This window comes from Lichenostomus cassidix, chromosome 9 (genome assembly GCF_008360975.1).
Source record: "Lichenostomus cassidix isolate B80296 chromosome 9, HeHo_3.0, whole genome shotgun sequence".
Taxonomy (NCBI): Eukaryota; Metazoa; Chordata; class Aves; order Passeriformes; family Meliphagidae; genus Lichenostomus; species Lichenostomus cassidix.
The window spans coordinates 16132929-16149963 of NC_139490.1; the positions used below are offsets into that span (position 1 = coordinate 16132929).

At 41.0% G+C, this 17035-nt stretch overlaps 1 protein-coding gene across 6 annotated transcripts in view; it reads right to left on the minus strand.

The window, feature by feature from the left end:
- The window catches only part of NYAP2 (neuronal tyrosine-phosphorylated phosphoinositide-3-kinase adaptor 2), a 160643-nt gene that overhangs the window by 125202 nt on the left and 18406 nt on the right, over positions 1-17035 (minus strand). For 3 of the 6 annotated variants that reach the window (XM_085069623.1, XM_085069622.1, XM_085069618.1), the window contains exons 1-2: positions 8497-9805; positions 1679-1921 (exon numbers count right to left, since the gene is read on the minus strand). In XM_085069623.1, the coding sequence (XP_084925749.1) occupies positions 1679-1884 (206 nt within the window). In that variant the 5' untranslated portion in view covers positions 1885-1921; positions 8497-9805. Of the gene's footprint in view, positions 1-1678; positions 1922-8496; positions 9806-17035 lie in introns of those variants that run through there. The other 3 variants (XM_085069620.1, XM_085069619.1, XM_085069621.1) reach the window with 3 other exon arrangements.

A 17035-nucleotide genomic window follows, 5' to 3' on the forward strand; every position in this document is an offset into this window, starting at 1 on the left:
GGAGGGATCAGAGAGGATCACTGCAAACATAGTTTCCCACAGAAAAGTATTGTATTCAGGAAATGTTGATACCTCCAATCCACATACAGATACATGCTGTTCCTCTAATGAACCCACTGTGTTGCTGGTCCTCTTCCTCCTGTCTTCTGGCTCTGTGACTGAGGATAAGTATTCTGTTCTCATTGATCTCAGTTGAGTGTGGGCAAGAATTGCATGGTTTGGCTCAGCCCTAAATCATCTGTACTTATCCAGAGCTCTTCATCAAATCCCTTTGCCAGAATCAATGAACAAAACCACACAAACCAGCCACAATGTAGGAAATACTGTCACCACCATTCAAATTAGGTAGAGAAGCTTGGCTGGAGGACTATAAGGAACCAGGTGGATCCACAAGTTACTCTCTCCCTCTCTCCTGTCCCAAGAAACTTATGAATAACAAAAACTGTTCTGGTTCTTAGTGATCTTTATGGTCACACATACAAAAGTACCTGCAAGCAGGTTAGCCAGAGTACAGCCTAATTAGCTGTATTCACCTTAATTTCCCATTATTCTTATCACTCCAGCCAAATTACTGATGGTCCAAAAAGTTCTACTTCCTGGAACATAAAGCAGCCATATTTTTGCTTTACATTCCTTCATCTCCCTCCCCTTTCAAGCTGTATGTGCTGCTCATTTCCTTTTAATGTCCCATCAAAATTATCAGACTACCGAGGCGTTGCTCGAATGTTCACAGCACAGCACGTCTGTTATACCTGGATGTACAGTACCCAAGACATAGCATAAAATTTAATCACTTAAACAGAAATACAGAAGATTCATGCTGGGGGAAAAAATTCAAAGGACCTCCTATCGGTTTATGCTCAAGCCATCCATTTGCATATAAAAGTTAAGGACTTGGATGGATGATTTACCTGTATTGCAGAATTTTACCCTCACCTCAAGAAAAACCGATTTTTTATATCTGAAAATGTGTACGAAATAAATATTTATAGCTACTCCATTCAACCTTTTTTTCCTCTCTAAAAGGCTGCAGAGATTTCATTGATATCCATTGGCACAAGAGGCCAGGTCATGCAAGTGCTCCTCTCATTAACTGTCAATTAAAATCAATGGAATTGTTCAAGAAGAGCTATTATAGGGTTCTGCCCATCAGGGGCTTGATCCATTTTCCTGCAAGTGATTGCAATATTGTTACTGACTTCAGAGATCACAGAATGCAAAGGAAAATGTAAATAATAGACAGTTTTTGAAAAACCACAGACACCAGTTAGGAAGCTTTGAAAATTTACCAGATTTAAAATATCAGCTCAAGAAGAGTCTATGTCGACCTGTGAGGCTGTCCCTGTCTTGCTCACACACACATACATTTTCGCACAAAGTACAAACAGTTCCTCTAAAAGCACTGGGAGGATAACAATCCATTTTTCATTAGATCTACATCTCCTATTCCAAACATCCAAACTTTTTGTTACAAACCTCCTCCAGATGTTGCACATGCTCAAGCTATGTCCGCATCACGTAAACCACACGTGCCTTACAGAGGCCAGTGGTTTGTACAGCTTTTGCCAGGAAATTGCTTAGAAATCAACTGCTCTACACTTATTTACCATACTTAAAACTGAGCCCCTAGCTTTTCTATCTTTTTCCAGACTGCTCATATTTTTGTCAAAATATTTACCGTTTTATTGCTTCTTCTTGTTTTCGGCGTTTTTCACTCTTTTCTTTCAAGTAAGCCAGGTTTGTTTCATTCCTCATGCGATCATTCTCTCGAGCAATGTCTGATGCATTCTGTATAACCAAGCCATCATAGGCCTTCATCCCCATATCTTCAATATACTGGAGAAAAGCGCCCAAAGTGACCTCCTCCTGATTAGAACTCATCATCTTGCAGGAGATAATGAACAAAGGAAAGCAACGTTTCCTGCAGGTTGAAAAACACATAATACCTTAATCAGTAGGAAAATAGCTTATGGTTTATGACAGCAAGATAGTGTCAGTTGTAATTAACATCTCCATAAGAGACAATTTTTCAGACTTTACCATTTAAAGGATAATAAACAAAGTAATTCAGAACACAGAACAACATTACTTGAGACAAGAGGAGACAAAACCAAGTCTTTTCTTCCAGGCAACACAGATCCATCCCATTACACCATTCAAATCCCAAAAAAGTTTCCTTCTGCCCCTTCCTTTTTCCTAGTACCCATCATTTGCTTAAACACTGACATACTGAATCTCAGTTTGAATTGAACTGAGAAGGCTTCCATTGCAGGACAACAGGTCCTTCTTACAGTCTAGATTAGGCTGCACCAGAGCAGATTACCAGACAAAATTCCTATTCTACAAGATATTCTAAAATCAGGTGAAAAATATAGTTCCATTTTTTGAAACAAAAACCTTTAAAAATTTCTTCAGGTTCAAAATTTAGAAAGAAATACTGTGGAATAATTTCCTGTATTTCTTAATATTGTGATATGAGCCCATAAACCCTGGTCAACTGTTGCCCAATGGCTTGTTAGTTTGGAGCCCAAGAATGGACAAGAATGCCCAGCTGAGGTGGGACCTTCAAAACTCTTAAGCCCTTGAAGTCTCCACAAATCTGTATTTCTTCCACACATATGACAGAGACTTGGGTTTATAGTACTTTCAGCTAAGCAGCATGGAGCAGACACACTTAGATCCCTGGGTCATTCCATGGCAGACAGCATAAAAGCTCTCAGAATGGCCCCAAATGTTTTCCACTCATCAAGAGAACCGAGAGCTTCCATAACTCTGGTGTATAGACACATCAGTAAATACTACAGGAGACTAAAGGCAGGGTAGAATTTCAAATGACAGACTGACTCTCTCTAAAGTCTGTGCTGGATAGGACTGGATTAACTACTTATTTAAAAAGTAAAATAGAAGTTCAAAAAAATAGAACTGTTCCATGTTATTTAAACAACTGTAAGGTCCGGAGGCATTACAAGCTTGAGTGGCATTACCTGCATACAGCCCTGTGAGGAATCCTCATCCTACAGCCAGGGAGCTGCTGCAGGAGTCATTGAGTGACTTGTTGGCAGACCTGGAGCTGAACTCAGCTCTCTAAGGCACGTTTGCTTATTCACTGCTACAGCATTCCTCCCTTCCCTGAAGAGGGATGGCGTGGCTTCTCGGAAACAGCCTCAGAACCATGCCAGCACTACAACTAGAAGGGAACTTATTGAATAGGCAATAAGAATCATGTCTGCACACAGATTTTAGGGGCAGAGCTCCTGTGGAACGAGCAACAAAAATCTTTCCCCTATTTCCTAGCATAACGTTGTATTTCTAATATATATTACATAGCTGGAGGAGTAAAATTCTGATCTGGGCAGGCACTGATTATAAATATATAAATAAATAAATTTAAATGCTCTTAAGAATTCTAGCAATCCACTCTGGGCCTTCAGATCTGGGCCCTGACTGTGAAAAGGCAAAGGATGAAAAGAGTAGAGAAATATATTTCTGCCCTTGAATGTTTTCCCCCCGTTTTTGATCGGGGGATCTTTTGAAGTGACGATGGCAACAAGCAGCTGGTTTCAGGCACTAAATACCTTAAAAGCATACTGATAATTTTCCCTTGTTCTCTTATGTCTGCATATCAAAATTATTTCTGTACAATGGTAACATGACTGTTAAAATCATGAAGACTCAGACAATGCAAAGGGTCTTCTCCTATTACCTCTCCTGCCTCCCAAGACAACCTTTTCTATCAACTAAGCCTGAACATGAACATAAGGCTGATGTTGAGGGTCACTGAAGTGATCTTTAAGCATTTTCAAGCACAGGTATAAGCATCTCCTACTAATCCCTGCAGGGTAAAACCTGAGGAGTGAAGGAAGTCTTAGTGCAGCCCAATGTGCCTGCATGCCATTTCACACAGCTTTGACACTGGAGCTGGCTGGAACTCCACTGGGCTGGAATATTCATGCAGCCATTCCATATATTCACCATAAGTAGCACACTGTCTGCAAAGGATGGAGTTGGAAAGATGACGATGAGCTGAACAGACTATGCATGTTATGATGCTTCAGCAGACATAATTTTAGACTAATTCCTAACCTTGCTGATTAAAAAAAGTAAATGCAGATATCAAAACCCATTCTTGGGAACCTCCCTCTACAGCATGAAGGCTGCCTCATTAAAACCAATGCTAACAGCACAGAGAGGTCTAACTCCCCTTTCTTTGAACTTCTTAAGTGAGATCTGCTTTTTGATGGTTCAAATCTGGGCAATTTCCCAAGTAGATGGCTATTTTATTGTATTTTCCATTTTGGACTTCTAGTAAAACCTTGTTTCTGCATATGTTGAATTAAATTCAAATAAACTTGCACAACAGAGAAATCTCACCCTAGTGACCTGAATGGCAGTATTGCCATTGATTTCTTCAGCGACCAGATTTTACTCCTGAAGTAGAATATGAAATTTTATACTGAAGATAGCTCCAACAGGCTTCCAATAAATGCAATTCTGATCAATTTTTCCCCAAGACAATGGATATGCTTTACACTGTCTTTTGTGACAACTATACTGCATTTTTCCCCCTCATTTTTTCCTTTCTTTTTGGAGGTCAGAAATGAGTTCACAATTAAGGATATGCTGAATCTCCTTGTATTGAGATGTTTATTTTTTAAACAGGAGGATGAAGTCATTCTGATTGCAAAAAGAGTTAAATAAATAGCCTTTGTTCTGCTTCATGAGCTGAGGAGAGACTTTATATGCTGGTTTACTACTGATGTTTTTTATCACTAAATTAATGCAAAGACTTACTATTTAATAAATAAATCCTGTAAATAAAATTGGTCCTAGTGTGCTGCTCAAGGAGTACTAGCAGGGGCCCAATCCCACAGCAGTTCTGAGCAACTGTAGCTACTGAACTCCAGAGACTGTTGATCCTCGCCTGCTCATGACACCAAATTCAGTTTGGGATATTCCTGGGGGGAGCTGGGCGACATACAGTTATTTTAGAACCATGAACCTGCTCTTATGGCACTAACTCCAAAAAGCCTCTGTGCAACCAGTAAGCCTTTCCTGAATGAAACCCCTTGTACCTCCTGTGTACGTGGTATTTTACAGCCTCACTGCATTTACTAATAGTGTACAGTTGTGCATGCTATATTTAAACAGGGATTAAAAATGCAAACAGCCAGTGCAAAAAGCTTAATTAATTACTGTAAACATTTTTACAGTATTAGTATTCCTTGGGCAGCACACTAGGACCAATTTTATTTACAGGTATTAATGTCACTTCAGAGAATATGTTACCTTAATAAACATGCTCAATAACTGCAACAGGCTGCAATCAACACTTATGGCCCCTGGAGTCCTATGCAGTGCCTGGCTGTCCCCCTCCTTGGAAAATGGGTGGACAGCACTGATCAACTTTTGATTAAAGGTTCTGCTGACTCGTAAATTCAGGCAGTGAGCAATCCCTAACCATCTGCCAGGGCAGATACAGGCACAAGCAAGTGCTCTGTTTGAGTACATTCATATTTGATTAAAACTGTGCAAATGCAAATTGTTAAATAAGTCATGTAAGCTGTTGGTGAGGCCCCACCATCCTGGCACCCCTAAATTGCACACTGTGGTCAGGGATTTTGTTAGCCAGTAACGAGGACCATACAGAGTCACCTATGGATTTGCAATCAAATTGCTTTCAGTGCACTTTGTTTTCTGAATTCAAGCAGTCCTGGAAAATTATAACTTGAGCACCACTTGAGAAATTCTTTAGACACTCCTTTCTTTTGCCTTCCTCATTGTGCAGGAACAAAAGGAGACAGCAGGGCAGAGGAAAAGCCCTGGAGTTTAGCTATTGAAGCCAACACACTGAGAAGTCAACAAAAACTGTTTGGAGGAACTTGGTTCTGAGTGTTCACTGAACATGAAGATCTTTGAAAATCCATCTGAGCACAAGGACAAAAAGAAGGAGCTCCCCATCATGTTCACTTTGCTTCTTAAAGGTCAAACTAACACTCTGTGAAACATCAGTAAGAAAAAGCCCCAATCACCCCCTATCTTACCCACAGCCACCTGCCCCTTCGGGTACCCCCACATCAGAGGGACCCTGGCAGAGGAGCACAGAGCGGCTTGCACTGGCATGGCTCGTGCATTCAGCTGTCAGCATGGGAGGAGTAAAGCAAGAAAGATTTTTTTTTTCCTTCCTTGCCAATGCATCTGGTTTACTGGCAAGGGCAAGCAGTCCCCTTCCTGGTTTGCCTAGAAATATTTACATAACTAAATTCAAGATCATTGTATTGACTCAGACACAATTTCTGTGAGAGCATAAAGCATTGTGTTTCACAGGACTGTTGCATACCTTACTTCTAATCTAACATTTTTCTCTGATGCCACATATATAGCATTTTTGATCAAACCACCTCCTTTTCATATGATCAGTGTGCAAAAATATTGATTTCAGAGTATGAGTAATTGAATATCACAGTATCCAAGCAGTGCTACACGTGAAGATTCAGACATGCCATTCTCCCTCTTATTCACATGAGGATCCCCAAAATATCAGTTGCTTTTCAGCTTTCTTGACAGCCATAAGCTGCAGCTGTGCTGCATTGAAAATTGGCAATGCTGACATTAAACTGAAGGAGCTTTTTGAAATAATGACAAAGGCACTGATTGCCTTCTTCCAAACCAGAGATATTTTTTTATTTTTTTTTTAATTTTAACATAGGAGAAGAGACCATGGAAAAACAAGTGTGGGGTTGCCCAAAGTCCTGAGTCCAATCTCAAATTTATAAAGGCCTACTACACACCCCTCTGGTCCTGCCTGATTCCCTCCCAAATACTGCACTCTTTGAAAACACATCTGCTTTCACATTACCTGTTAACTCCCTCCACTAAATTCAGTATATCAAAAGGATTCTGCACAAAACAGGGATGATAACCAGCCATTCAACCCTCGAGTTTGAGCTGTTGCATTCTAGCTGCTTGCAAGAATTAAAGCAGACAGGCCAGCCGTATCCAATTTTCACAAACTGCTGACCACAGCAGTACTAATAAGGACCTAATGGTATTGGGTGTACAAAAAAATACTTTCACTGCAATCAAGAAAAATTTAGTGAGAGAAAAATATACTAGAGACTACTTTTCAGATCTCTGTCTCCTTGCCTAACTATGCCTTATATCAAGTGAGATTTGAAATACCCATGTAGGTGAATGTGATGAGACAAATTGCTAAGACATGCTTTTTAGAGTTGTATTCCCTGTTCATTCTTAACAATAAAATGACATTTCTGCTTTCACACACAGTGATGCATTAAATTCTAATGTCAGAGGAGAGACCTTCTAAAATTGGCTGCAAGTTTTCTACTACATACCATTTGACATATGCAGACATTTAAAGAAAAAGAACCAAGGAACCACTACTGTCATTTGGAAGTACAAAATATACTTGATATTCTGGCTAGGATTACAGGTTATATACCTGGTGCTCATTATTTGCACAGCATGGACTCTAGCACCTAGGTGAAATCACTGGAGCTAAGTAGCACTGAGCCCTTCACTTAAAGAGGTTAAAAGTGTCTCCTTCAGTAGACTAAGAATGCCACTGCATGGGTTTAATGAAATAGTCCATTTCTACAGATGTCCCACCCTTCATAGGGAAAAGCTATGTTCCCTACAGTTTTAAGAACTAAAAAATACCCTGAGCCTTGAACTTGGGCTCCCTTGCATGTGCCTTTTGAAAAGCAAAAAGGTCTTTGCTAACAATGACTCCTCTATGACTCCAGGATGTAAAAAGCTGTTGTTTACTTTGCAATACAGCAACACTTTTACCACTTTTATTCCCAGAGGAAAATAAGGCTTCCTCCTAACCTCATGGATGCTGGACAATTGCAAGCCTAGATTCAGAATGGCCAGCACTTAAGTGCAATTATGACTTTTTATCATCCCAATATTATGCAGAGGACTTATAAACAACCAGAAGAAATTAAACCACACAACAAGCAGACATATAGTCATTCTGTATGCAAATAGGAGTGCATTTGAACTCAGAAGAAATCATGGGCTTCTTGATGGACTTATTTTTTTCCATCTCCTTAAGAAAATGAAATGGAGATTTCACTACCACCATCATTATGTTAAGATGCTGTAAAATATTAATGGTGCAGCAGGACTGATAAGTAACTATCATAGATGTTAGAAATTATATCAAATAATTCATCAGAAAATAAAAATGAATTATTTTAATTATTTAACACTGCTTTTTACAAACAAAAGAAAATCAGCTGCCAAACATCTTTATTACAAGCACAATCAACATGTGAAGTACACAAAACCAGTCAAATGGACTTCAGCTTTTAGTTTAGCAATGGTTTGATTAATACATTCTAAAAATACATGCAACCTTGTCATTATGCATTCTGACTACTCATTCTTTCATTTTGTAATGTTATTTTTTCATTCTAATTAGCACCATATTTTATTAGCATGCTCATATGATGTATTAAAATATGTACGTACCAAAATTCAAGTCCACGGGGACCACTAAGTGCAATAATCAAAGGTGACTTTTGCCTGTAAAAGCCCTTTCCTGTGGTTATCTCAGTGCAGTCGGAAGGGATATTTCAGCACCATAAGAAACAGATTTTCAGTTAGGCTCAGTTTTTTTCTTCAGTTAAAGTGCATTAAATCTTGTTGGCAGAATTGCCCAGATTGTAGAATCCAACATCACTAAAAGTCAATGTGTTATGTTACAGATCTTCTTAATGTATGATTAAAATGGCATGGAAAGTTTGGCTTTAAAAAAAAATGCAGTGGAAAGGAAAGACAGGTGCTTGCTTCTTTAAATCCACATTCAGAGAGGAGAGGGTACGGATAATGGAAGGGTATAAACAACACCCTGCTTTGAGGTCCAGCAGAGAAGAACCTGGATGATTTTTACCCACTTTACAACACAGACGATTACAGCACCCTCATATGCACTAACACAGAGATTTCTAAGGTGCCTCATTTGAATACGCTCTGTGGAGACAAAAAGAAAGGAATATAAGGAACAGCAAATATCCTATCCAAATGGCTTCTTGCAGCAGGAAAGACGCTTGCTCGCTCATTGCCACTTACAGAAGGTCTGAAACAGTCTGGCTCGTGGCATCGTCTCTGTCTCTCCTCCGTGACTAGCGGCAGGCTTGCTCTCTCCAGCTGCCCGGGTCCGTGGATGGTGCTGTTGATTAATCAGGGATTCTCAAACAAAGAGCAAGCCTACCTTCGGGTGCCAGCAGGGCTGTGGGGCTCCTCTCCCTCTGCAATCCGGCTGCAGCCAGCATCCTAGCACCTCGGACAGCTCCGCCGCGCCGGGCCCATGGACACGCGGGACGCCGGAGCGGGGGCGCGCCGGGAGCCGGCGCGGCAGCGGCGTCGCTCCTGGCTCCGAGGCTCGGGTGCCGGCACAGCCTCCTAGCTAGGCAACAGTCTCGCCCTTATCTCCACTGCACTGAAGTCTGATTAGCAAATAATCCAGTGGTGGGGGAGGAAAAAGATCTGCATGGGCAGCACTGTACACCACATGGAGTCTATAGGTAGGAAAGAGTATGAAACAACGCCCTTTCCCCCTCCTTCTCCCTTGCCAAAAAAAAAAAAAAAAAAAAAAAATTGTTCTTCCACGGAGAATGTGTAGGTGAACCTTTAGCCCATGTTATGGCTCAAGGAAATGAGCAGCCACTTAAAAGGAACACCTAACCCTCAGTTTGATACCTCATATTAATATATCTTTTGCACTCACCCTCACTGAAAAGCAGTGCAAGGCACACAATTACTGCTGACGCAGATGAGAATGCTGCTTGGGGAAGGAGGGGAGGAGCTTCTCAGCCCATCAAAACAACCTCCCACCACCTGCTCCCATTGCACGAGAACAAAACTACGCAGCTCGGACAGACTGAGGGTGGCATTTTTGCCGTTTTCCTTATGTTGACATGCACACTCTAGAAAGAAGCATTCTGTTTGAAAAGCGTTCAGGGTGAAACTACACAGTTTTATGCTCATCCAGAATTTGTGTAATGGTTTGGAAGAAAACATTTCCTTTCTTCTGAACTAGATCAATCTGTGTTATAGCTCCTCCTTGCAGAGTATGTGCAGTTTTGCTTTCTCTCCCCCAAACCTGCAGCCTGGACACAAAGCAAAAGCGTTCACTCCCTGCGCCAAAGCCAGGGAAAGGAGCGATGGCTGAATGTGCACAGATTGCATTACCCCATTGTCCAATGACATTTCATTCTTTCTCCTTCTTAAGGTACAGGCATATTTCTCTCTAGCCATAAATCTTGACTCTGATGTTACAGTAGCAGTGGAATTTATTTGCAAAACTAGCAACAGAAATTATGGTCATGGAATGAAATCCTTTCAAAGTAATGCATGTTCACATGAAAAGCTGTGCTGGTACACAAATTAGACCTTGCCTACAGAGCACAGGAGAACTTGCTGGAGGCTCACTACCCCAGAACTGGAATATCAACATCACTCCACACTGAACAGCACTCAGGATAGCCAACTAGACACACTGGAAAATACAGTGACCTCCTTCATGCATTGGAACCACACTCTGAAAAAAGCCTGATCCTATAACTGTCTCTCATATTCACTGGTAATTCATTCTGTGCTCACTGTAATAGTGCACGTCCCAGCACACCTCTTGCAACCCTGTGAAACAGGGCAGTGACTCTTCCACATGACACCTCCAAGAGACCATTTCAAAAGGATGCTTTAAGAAGGGTTACAAAGCCAGAAGAAGAGGGTTTGAAGATATAGAAGTCTTTTCTTTGTGTTAGGGAACAAAGATCTGGAAGGGAAGTACCTACAGTGTAGAACTGGAGGCAGTGCCAGGAAGAGAGTTCTTCCCCTAGCCCAGAGGCTAGCCCCCAGCTCTGCTTCTGATTTTTTCCTTCCTTGGAGGATATCTTAAAAACAGCTGTGGCCATATGGTAATTGGGAAACCCTTTAATTTTCATCAACTAGAGATTCCTGTCACATAATATCCTCTTATTTCCAATACTTCTCCAGAATTAAATCTTTCTCTATCTCTGCCCTGAGTTATACACTGAAAACAGAGAAATTGCACAAACTTCTTTCCAAGTTACTTTAAAAAAGATACCACTGTAAAGTCATTACAATTTCATAAGCAACTTGGACTACTACTAATCTTAATCTCAGTGTGAAACACTTAGCTTGTGTCTTCACCACATGGTTCATCTCAGTAACTGAACTCAGATACAGTCTTCTGCCTGAATACCTATGTTATTCTGCTTTTGGCAGTTTCCACATCTTCTCATTCTTGCACCAGGGTTCCTGGGGATCATGTGTGCATCAGCTGTAGAAGGAAATGTCCATTTTTCTTTACAGTAGGATTGCAGGAAGGGCCCTGGAGTTATGACCTATGCAAAGCTGGCAGTTCCATTCCTGGTTATTGCACACAAAAACTTCTAAATTACCTCATAATGCAGGAAAAAGCACTTACAGATTTGATCATGGCACTTCCTGCTTCAATAACAGAGCTGGATCAAAATTCAGGTCTTGTGTTGTTCATTGTTTTTTCCACAAGTTTCTACAGAACAGTGCTATTCACCTTTAAACAACTTTAATGCAACTCTAATGAACCCACAACTGGCTTTCACTCCTTGGTTATAAAAGAAGCCTAATGAACACAAATATGTGCATCTCCACAAATTGCTACCTGTGTTCCCATGTTGCACCTGCCTTGCTGGCCTCCAAACAGCAAGTGGTGGAGAACCATGCATCCCTCACAGTCACTGCCAATCCCCTCTCCCCATCCCTTTGCTCCACATCCTTCCCAGAGTTAACAACCACACAATTCTGGCAGACGTAGATTACTTGCACTTGCTTTGAATTTCAGAAGAACTTGTGCAAGGCTTCATTACATACCTTGAAGATTAACCCATTTTATTTATGTATGTGTATGTATATGCTCACACACATATAAAATACATACAGAGAGAGAGATGTGATTTGACTTGTGGCTGACATTTGCACATCAGGAAAAGATGAACAATCTTGCCAGCTGCTCACTGGCAAGTACTCAGTCTTAGAATAGCTGTGGGATACCCCAGTCTCTGCCTGGCCATGCTGGGAGTGGGCTGGAGCACAGAGTATGGAATGAGGAGGTTGCAAACCTCTGCAGGAAGCTTCTCTGTCCAGGGCATGATGAGTCCTTTCAGGCTCAGTGACAGGCTCAGGATTTGCAAAGCCTGAAGACTGCGGGCAGTTCAGAGACAAAGGGCTTTAAGAGGAAGAGAATATTCGTTTAAGATGCTAACAGACCACTTAGTGACTGAGAAAGACAGACTGCCTGTCCCTGAAGTAAGGGAAGCTTGAGGACAAATGGATTAGAGTCAGAGCCAGTGACACAGTCTCTGCTTGGCTGGTGAATGGAGAAGGAAGGCTGTCCAAGAAATGCAAATGCCATGTTTCCAGGCCTGAACCTGATAACACTTGACTTGGTACAGAGACTGCTATGCAATTATTTACATTTGTAAGGGTTAAAAAGGACGGGTTTCTTCTCTTTGAATGCACCCCTCCCCAGGTCATCCAAAGCTTCTCCAGAGAATGCAGTTCCATGACAGATTTCTATAGCTGACCAATAGAGAAAAGATGAAAAGTTCTAGGTATGGAGACTCCACAAATTCTAAAAAAATCTGAAATAAAAACCTGAAATAGAGGACTTAAACCTAGAAATTCCTGACACCTAACCTAGGAGACCACGATAAGAACATGCATCCCTGTACCCAAAAACCTACATTCCAGTGAACAGGGAGAGGCTATTGAACAAGACATGTCCATACAGCAATTTAAGGACACAGAGTTACTATCAGTCAAGTTTTGCCAAGACCAAAGGCTGACCAAGCCAGAATCATCACAATGATTCCCAGTTTACCAACACTTACAAATGAGACCATTAAGATGCTGACTTTGGCTGATTAACAAATTCCTCGACTAAGCTAAGCTAAACTTGGTTTACTTCTTTCTTCTTTACAATGCCTCCTTAGCTTCAATTGCTGTTTCCTGTCTCCTGTGTGCTTACTTCTGAGTCAGTTTTTATTGCTGCCAGTCTGCAGTTGCTCTAGCCACTTCATGTCCCTTGCAGTATGGATTCCTTGCCTGATCCCACACCTCTTAAGACTGGCCTTCCTACTATTCTTGACTGTTCCTGACTCACCTTTAGCTTTTCTTGGTTCCAGCACATGGCATTTGGTTCTAATCAGTCCCAGTTATTGTCTTAATTTCCCGATAAAACCACAGTTTCCTCACAGAGACTATCATGCCCATGTGTGAGGCAAGTGAAATTTTCTGACAGTCTTACCTCTACTTCATTCTAACTCTCAGCTCAGCAATCACTGTGATGTGCCATTAGCACCAATTGAAAAAAGCTGCTTAGATTTTTATTTGGATTTAGACATGAGTTAATAAATATTTTTAAATGGAAGTGGTTAATCTGAGGAAAATGCATAGAAAAACTACCTCCAAACTCAAGCACAGTCTCACCATGATGCTGACCTTAAACAACTGTCTCCTTTTTTCACAGTCTTGGTACCCACCTACCATCATGCTAAGCAAAGTAAAAACTTAAGAATCTATTTGCAATTAATTTTCAACATGACATGCTGAAATACTAAATTGAGCCTTCAAGGCAACTTTTCCCAAATTATTTCATTCCATGCCCCAGATAAGCTTTAACATTCATGCTTTTCCCCCTTAAGCATTCTTAAATCCCTTGAAGTTCTGCAGTTGCTCCCTCTCCCATCCTTTTGCCCCTCTCTCCCTCCTCAGACACGCACTGCTGCCATGACAAGTAAAACTACTCACGTGATGAGTGAGGGAAGCTCTCATTTCTCCATCTTGGTATTTGTTTCAGCTATTTCACATCCCTCTGTAGCATTCTTTCACTTCCCTGGAGCAGACTGGCTCTATCCCTCCCAGCAACAAACTATCCACAGCCATCATGCACATTTCTCTCTTCAGAGTTCTGAGGAGGATTCTTCTGAAGGTAAAACAGTAGAGGGGTCCCTACTCATGTAAAAAGCCAATTAAAGTTAAATGCTTAACTGCCATCTGTGCCTTTAAGAAAAATCTCTAAATTTTCCCCAGTGATCAATTTTTTTCACATGGGACCAATTTTGCTGTTATTGCTTAGGCAAAATTCCCATTGAAGTCCACAGGGAACTTTGCCTGAATACAAAATATGGAGCAAAACCTTGTGCTTATTTGCATAGACCACAAATCACAAAGATCACATCCTGATGCAAGTGATTTATCCTACATGACAGCTAGTGCAACTAGGCTATTTTTAACCATGATCTTGTGTAAAATATTTCATGATATTTACCATTCAAAAAAAAAGTCAATTGATTCTTTTTTCTTAAACTGGATTAGATTGAAAGATTCTGGCTGCTTTCCAAACCCATTAATTACTAAATGGTACATTTTCCACAGAAATGTTAAGCTATAAGTAGTTCTTCTGGAGCCAGTTAGCTCCTAGCTAAAATCAGTTAAAGCTGGTAAAGATACATTCTATGGTCAGGTCCCAAATACAGACATCTGTATTTATAGCATAGGAGTAGCTGGTAAAATCCCCCAACACAGATGCAGTTGCACGGGCAAAATTGTGCTTTCACTGTTGAACTTATCCAGGGGGCAGTAGGTGGGTTTATTATTCCAAGATAAACCCAGCTGTGTCAGTGGGGTTGCACTCACAGGATACTGTTTCTGCTCTGCTAGCCTCAATTTTCTAGCCCTAAAGAAACACTCTTCTTCCTATGGACTACAAAGGCCAGGCAGTTTAAGCTTGTTTGTCACCTCCCCAGCCTGCTGCTCATTCCCATTTGTGAGGCCTTGCAGGGAACTGGGTCATGGAAATGATCCAGAACAGAAATAATTTTGGGTGAGAATGAGGGAGAATCCAGAAAAACAAAGAGGATGGTGTTCTTTTCAACCAAAGCACTTCCTTGCACTACACAAAGCAGAGGGCACTTCACAGCGTGAGAATGGTACCCCTGCCAAGGTGGTCCGTGACTTTTACTGGAGTGAAAATTCCCCATGCTACAAACACTACCAGTGTGCTGAAGCTTCGCTGGGAATGACTCCAGTGCCCAGGCAGCACACATGCCAGAGCTGGTGCACTGGGACTCAGCCTGCTGAAGCCTACAGGAACAAAGAAAATCCTGCAGGCAGCCGGGGAGCTGACAGGCAGTGCTCCCTGCCCCAGAAACTCCACAACTCTGGCAAGTACATGCAACCACCCAAGTGCCTCAAGGCAGGCAGAACAGGGTAGGTACACAGCACACAAATGTGACCACACACATAAGTTGCAAAGTGCTTCACCAGAGTTCTTGACAATCCCCAGGCATTCCAAATTTATGTAAGCCAGCACTGCAGCTAAAAAAACCAGAACCAAGAATGCAGCTCTGCTTCCCTCCTACCCCCAGCTCTTCCTTTGGCCTTATTCTGGCACAAACGTCACTTGGCTATGTGGCGAAGCAGATTGGGAAGCTGATCAAGCTGAGAACTAGCCTGGGATTTTGGCACCATGTGGATGCTGTTATTTGTGAGAGGACCACCCTGCCTATGCAATCAGTGGGCAGCAGAGACCCAGTGCAGCCCAGCAGATGGAAGGCAGGCCAGTTGGGTCTCATTCAGGAACATCCAACTTCTTGCTTTCATCCAAGCTGGTCAGAGACTCAGCTGTGAACAAGGAGCTCCAGTGAGCCCCACAGCATCTCTGAACCCTTAAACAAGTGTGCCTGGAACCTCACAGCTCATAAAATCTGTAAAAGGACCTGATGATGAAGTCTAGAGCAAGAAGTCTTGAAATGAGTTGAGAAATTCTCTAGAAACTTGATGTCTCTTATCTGCACTTATTGATATAATCATCTTTTTTTTCCCAGTACTACAGACAAAGCAGTCCCATAAATCCATTAGGAAATGAGCAAAGATGGGGAAAGTCAGCTTTATTCACTTCCACAAAAAAGAAAAAAAAATCTGGACTACTAAATAAAAGTGCAGTAAACATTGGAAGACTGTCAAGAACTAAAGAAGAAATTGCAATTTGTAGTTTAGGACTGAAACATTGGCAAATTCTTCTATTAAAATATAGTTGGGCTATGTATATTAAGATAGTATTTATGATGAAATTGCTGATATTGGTTAAAATCTTTAAGGCATTAATGTTGCAAAGAAACTAAAAGATGCTATTTGTTAAATGAAATATACTTAAGACCTATAAGCCCTGCAACTTTATCATGTATTTTTCAAACGTGTATGCTTTCAGTACTTAATAAAAACCCACATAAAAGATTTTTTGCAGCATACCTCAGAGCAACACAGGAGGGTAAGTGAAATATGAATGAAAAAGCTGTTAGACCTCTAGAGAAAGCATGCACAGATCAGTGAAGGCTGGCGGAAAACAGAATTGAGAAGCAATAGTACCAAAACAAACAAACAAACAAAAAAAAAAATTGGGAATGTTGGGAAGATGAAAATTCTATCTCCACAGGGCCACAGAGAAAAGGGTTGAAGCCTGCAACATGTAATTCACAGTAAACACTTTGACCAATGTGAGCTATTTTTTCATGCTCATATATAAAACAATTAAAATTAAAAAAATCAAATTCTTCTAATTACTAAGGAAACAGTAATTTCCTGCAGGCACTCCCTTAGCAAATTCTGATGAAAATCAGTTTTCTCCTCAGCTATAGCTGGATAGTCATCATATGTCAGTTAATATATTTCTGGTTTTCCCTCCTGCATATTTTCTTGGAGAAAATATTATGATCCTTCATATTCTCTCAGTATAAAAACCTTTCCTATCACTGGATGAGCTTAAATTGCCACCACTCAGGAAGAAAGGAATGCAAATGAGGAATACCAATTAACCCCTTTACAATTAAAAATATCTCTCTCTATTATATCACCCATTAGCGATACTCTAGTTAATGGTCTGTCGACATTTCCATTAGACCTTTTCCCCCTGCTCCCACACAGAACTAAATCCTGGCTAATC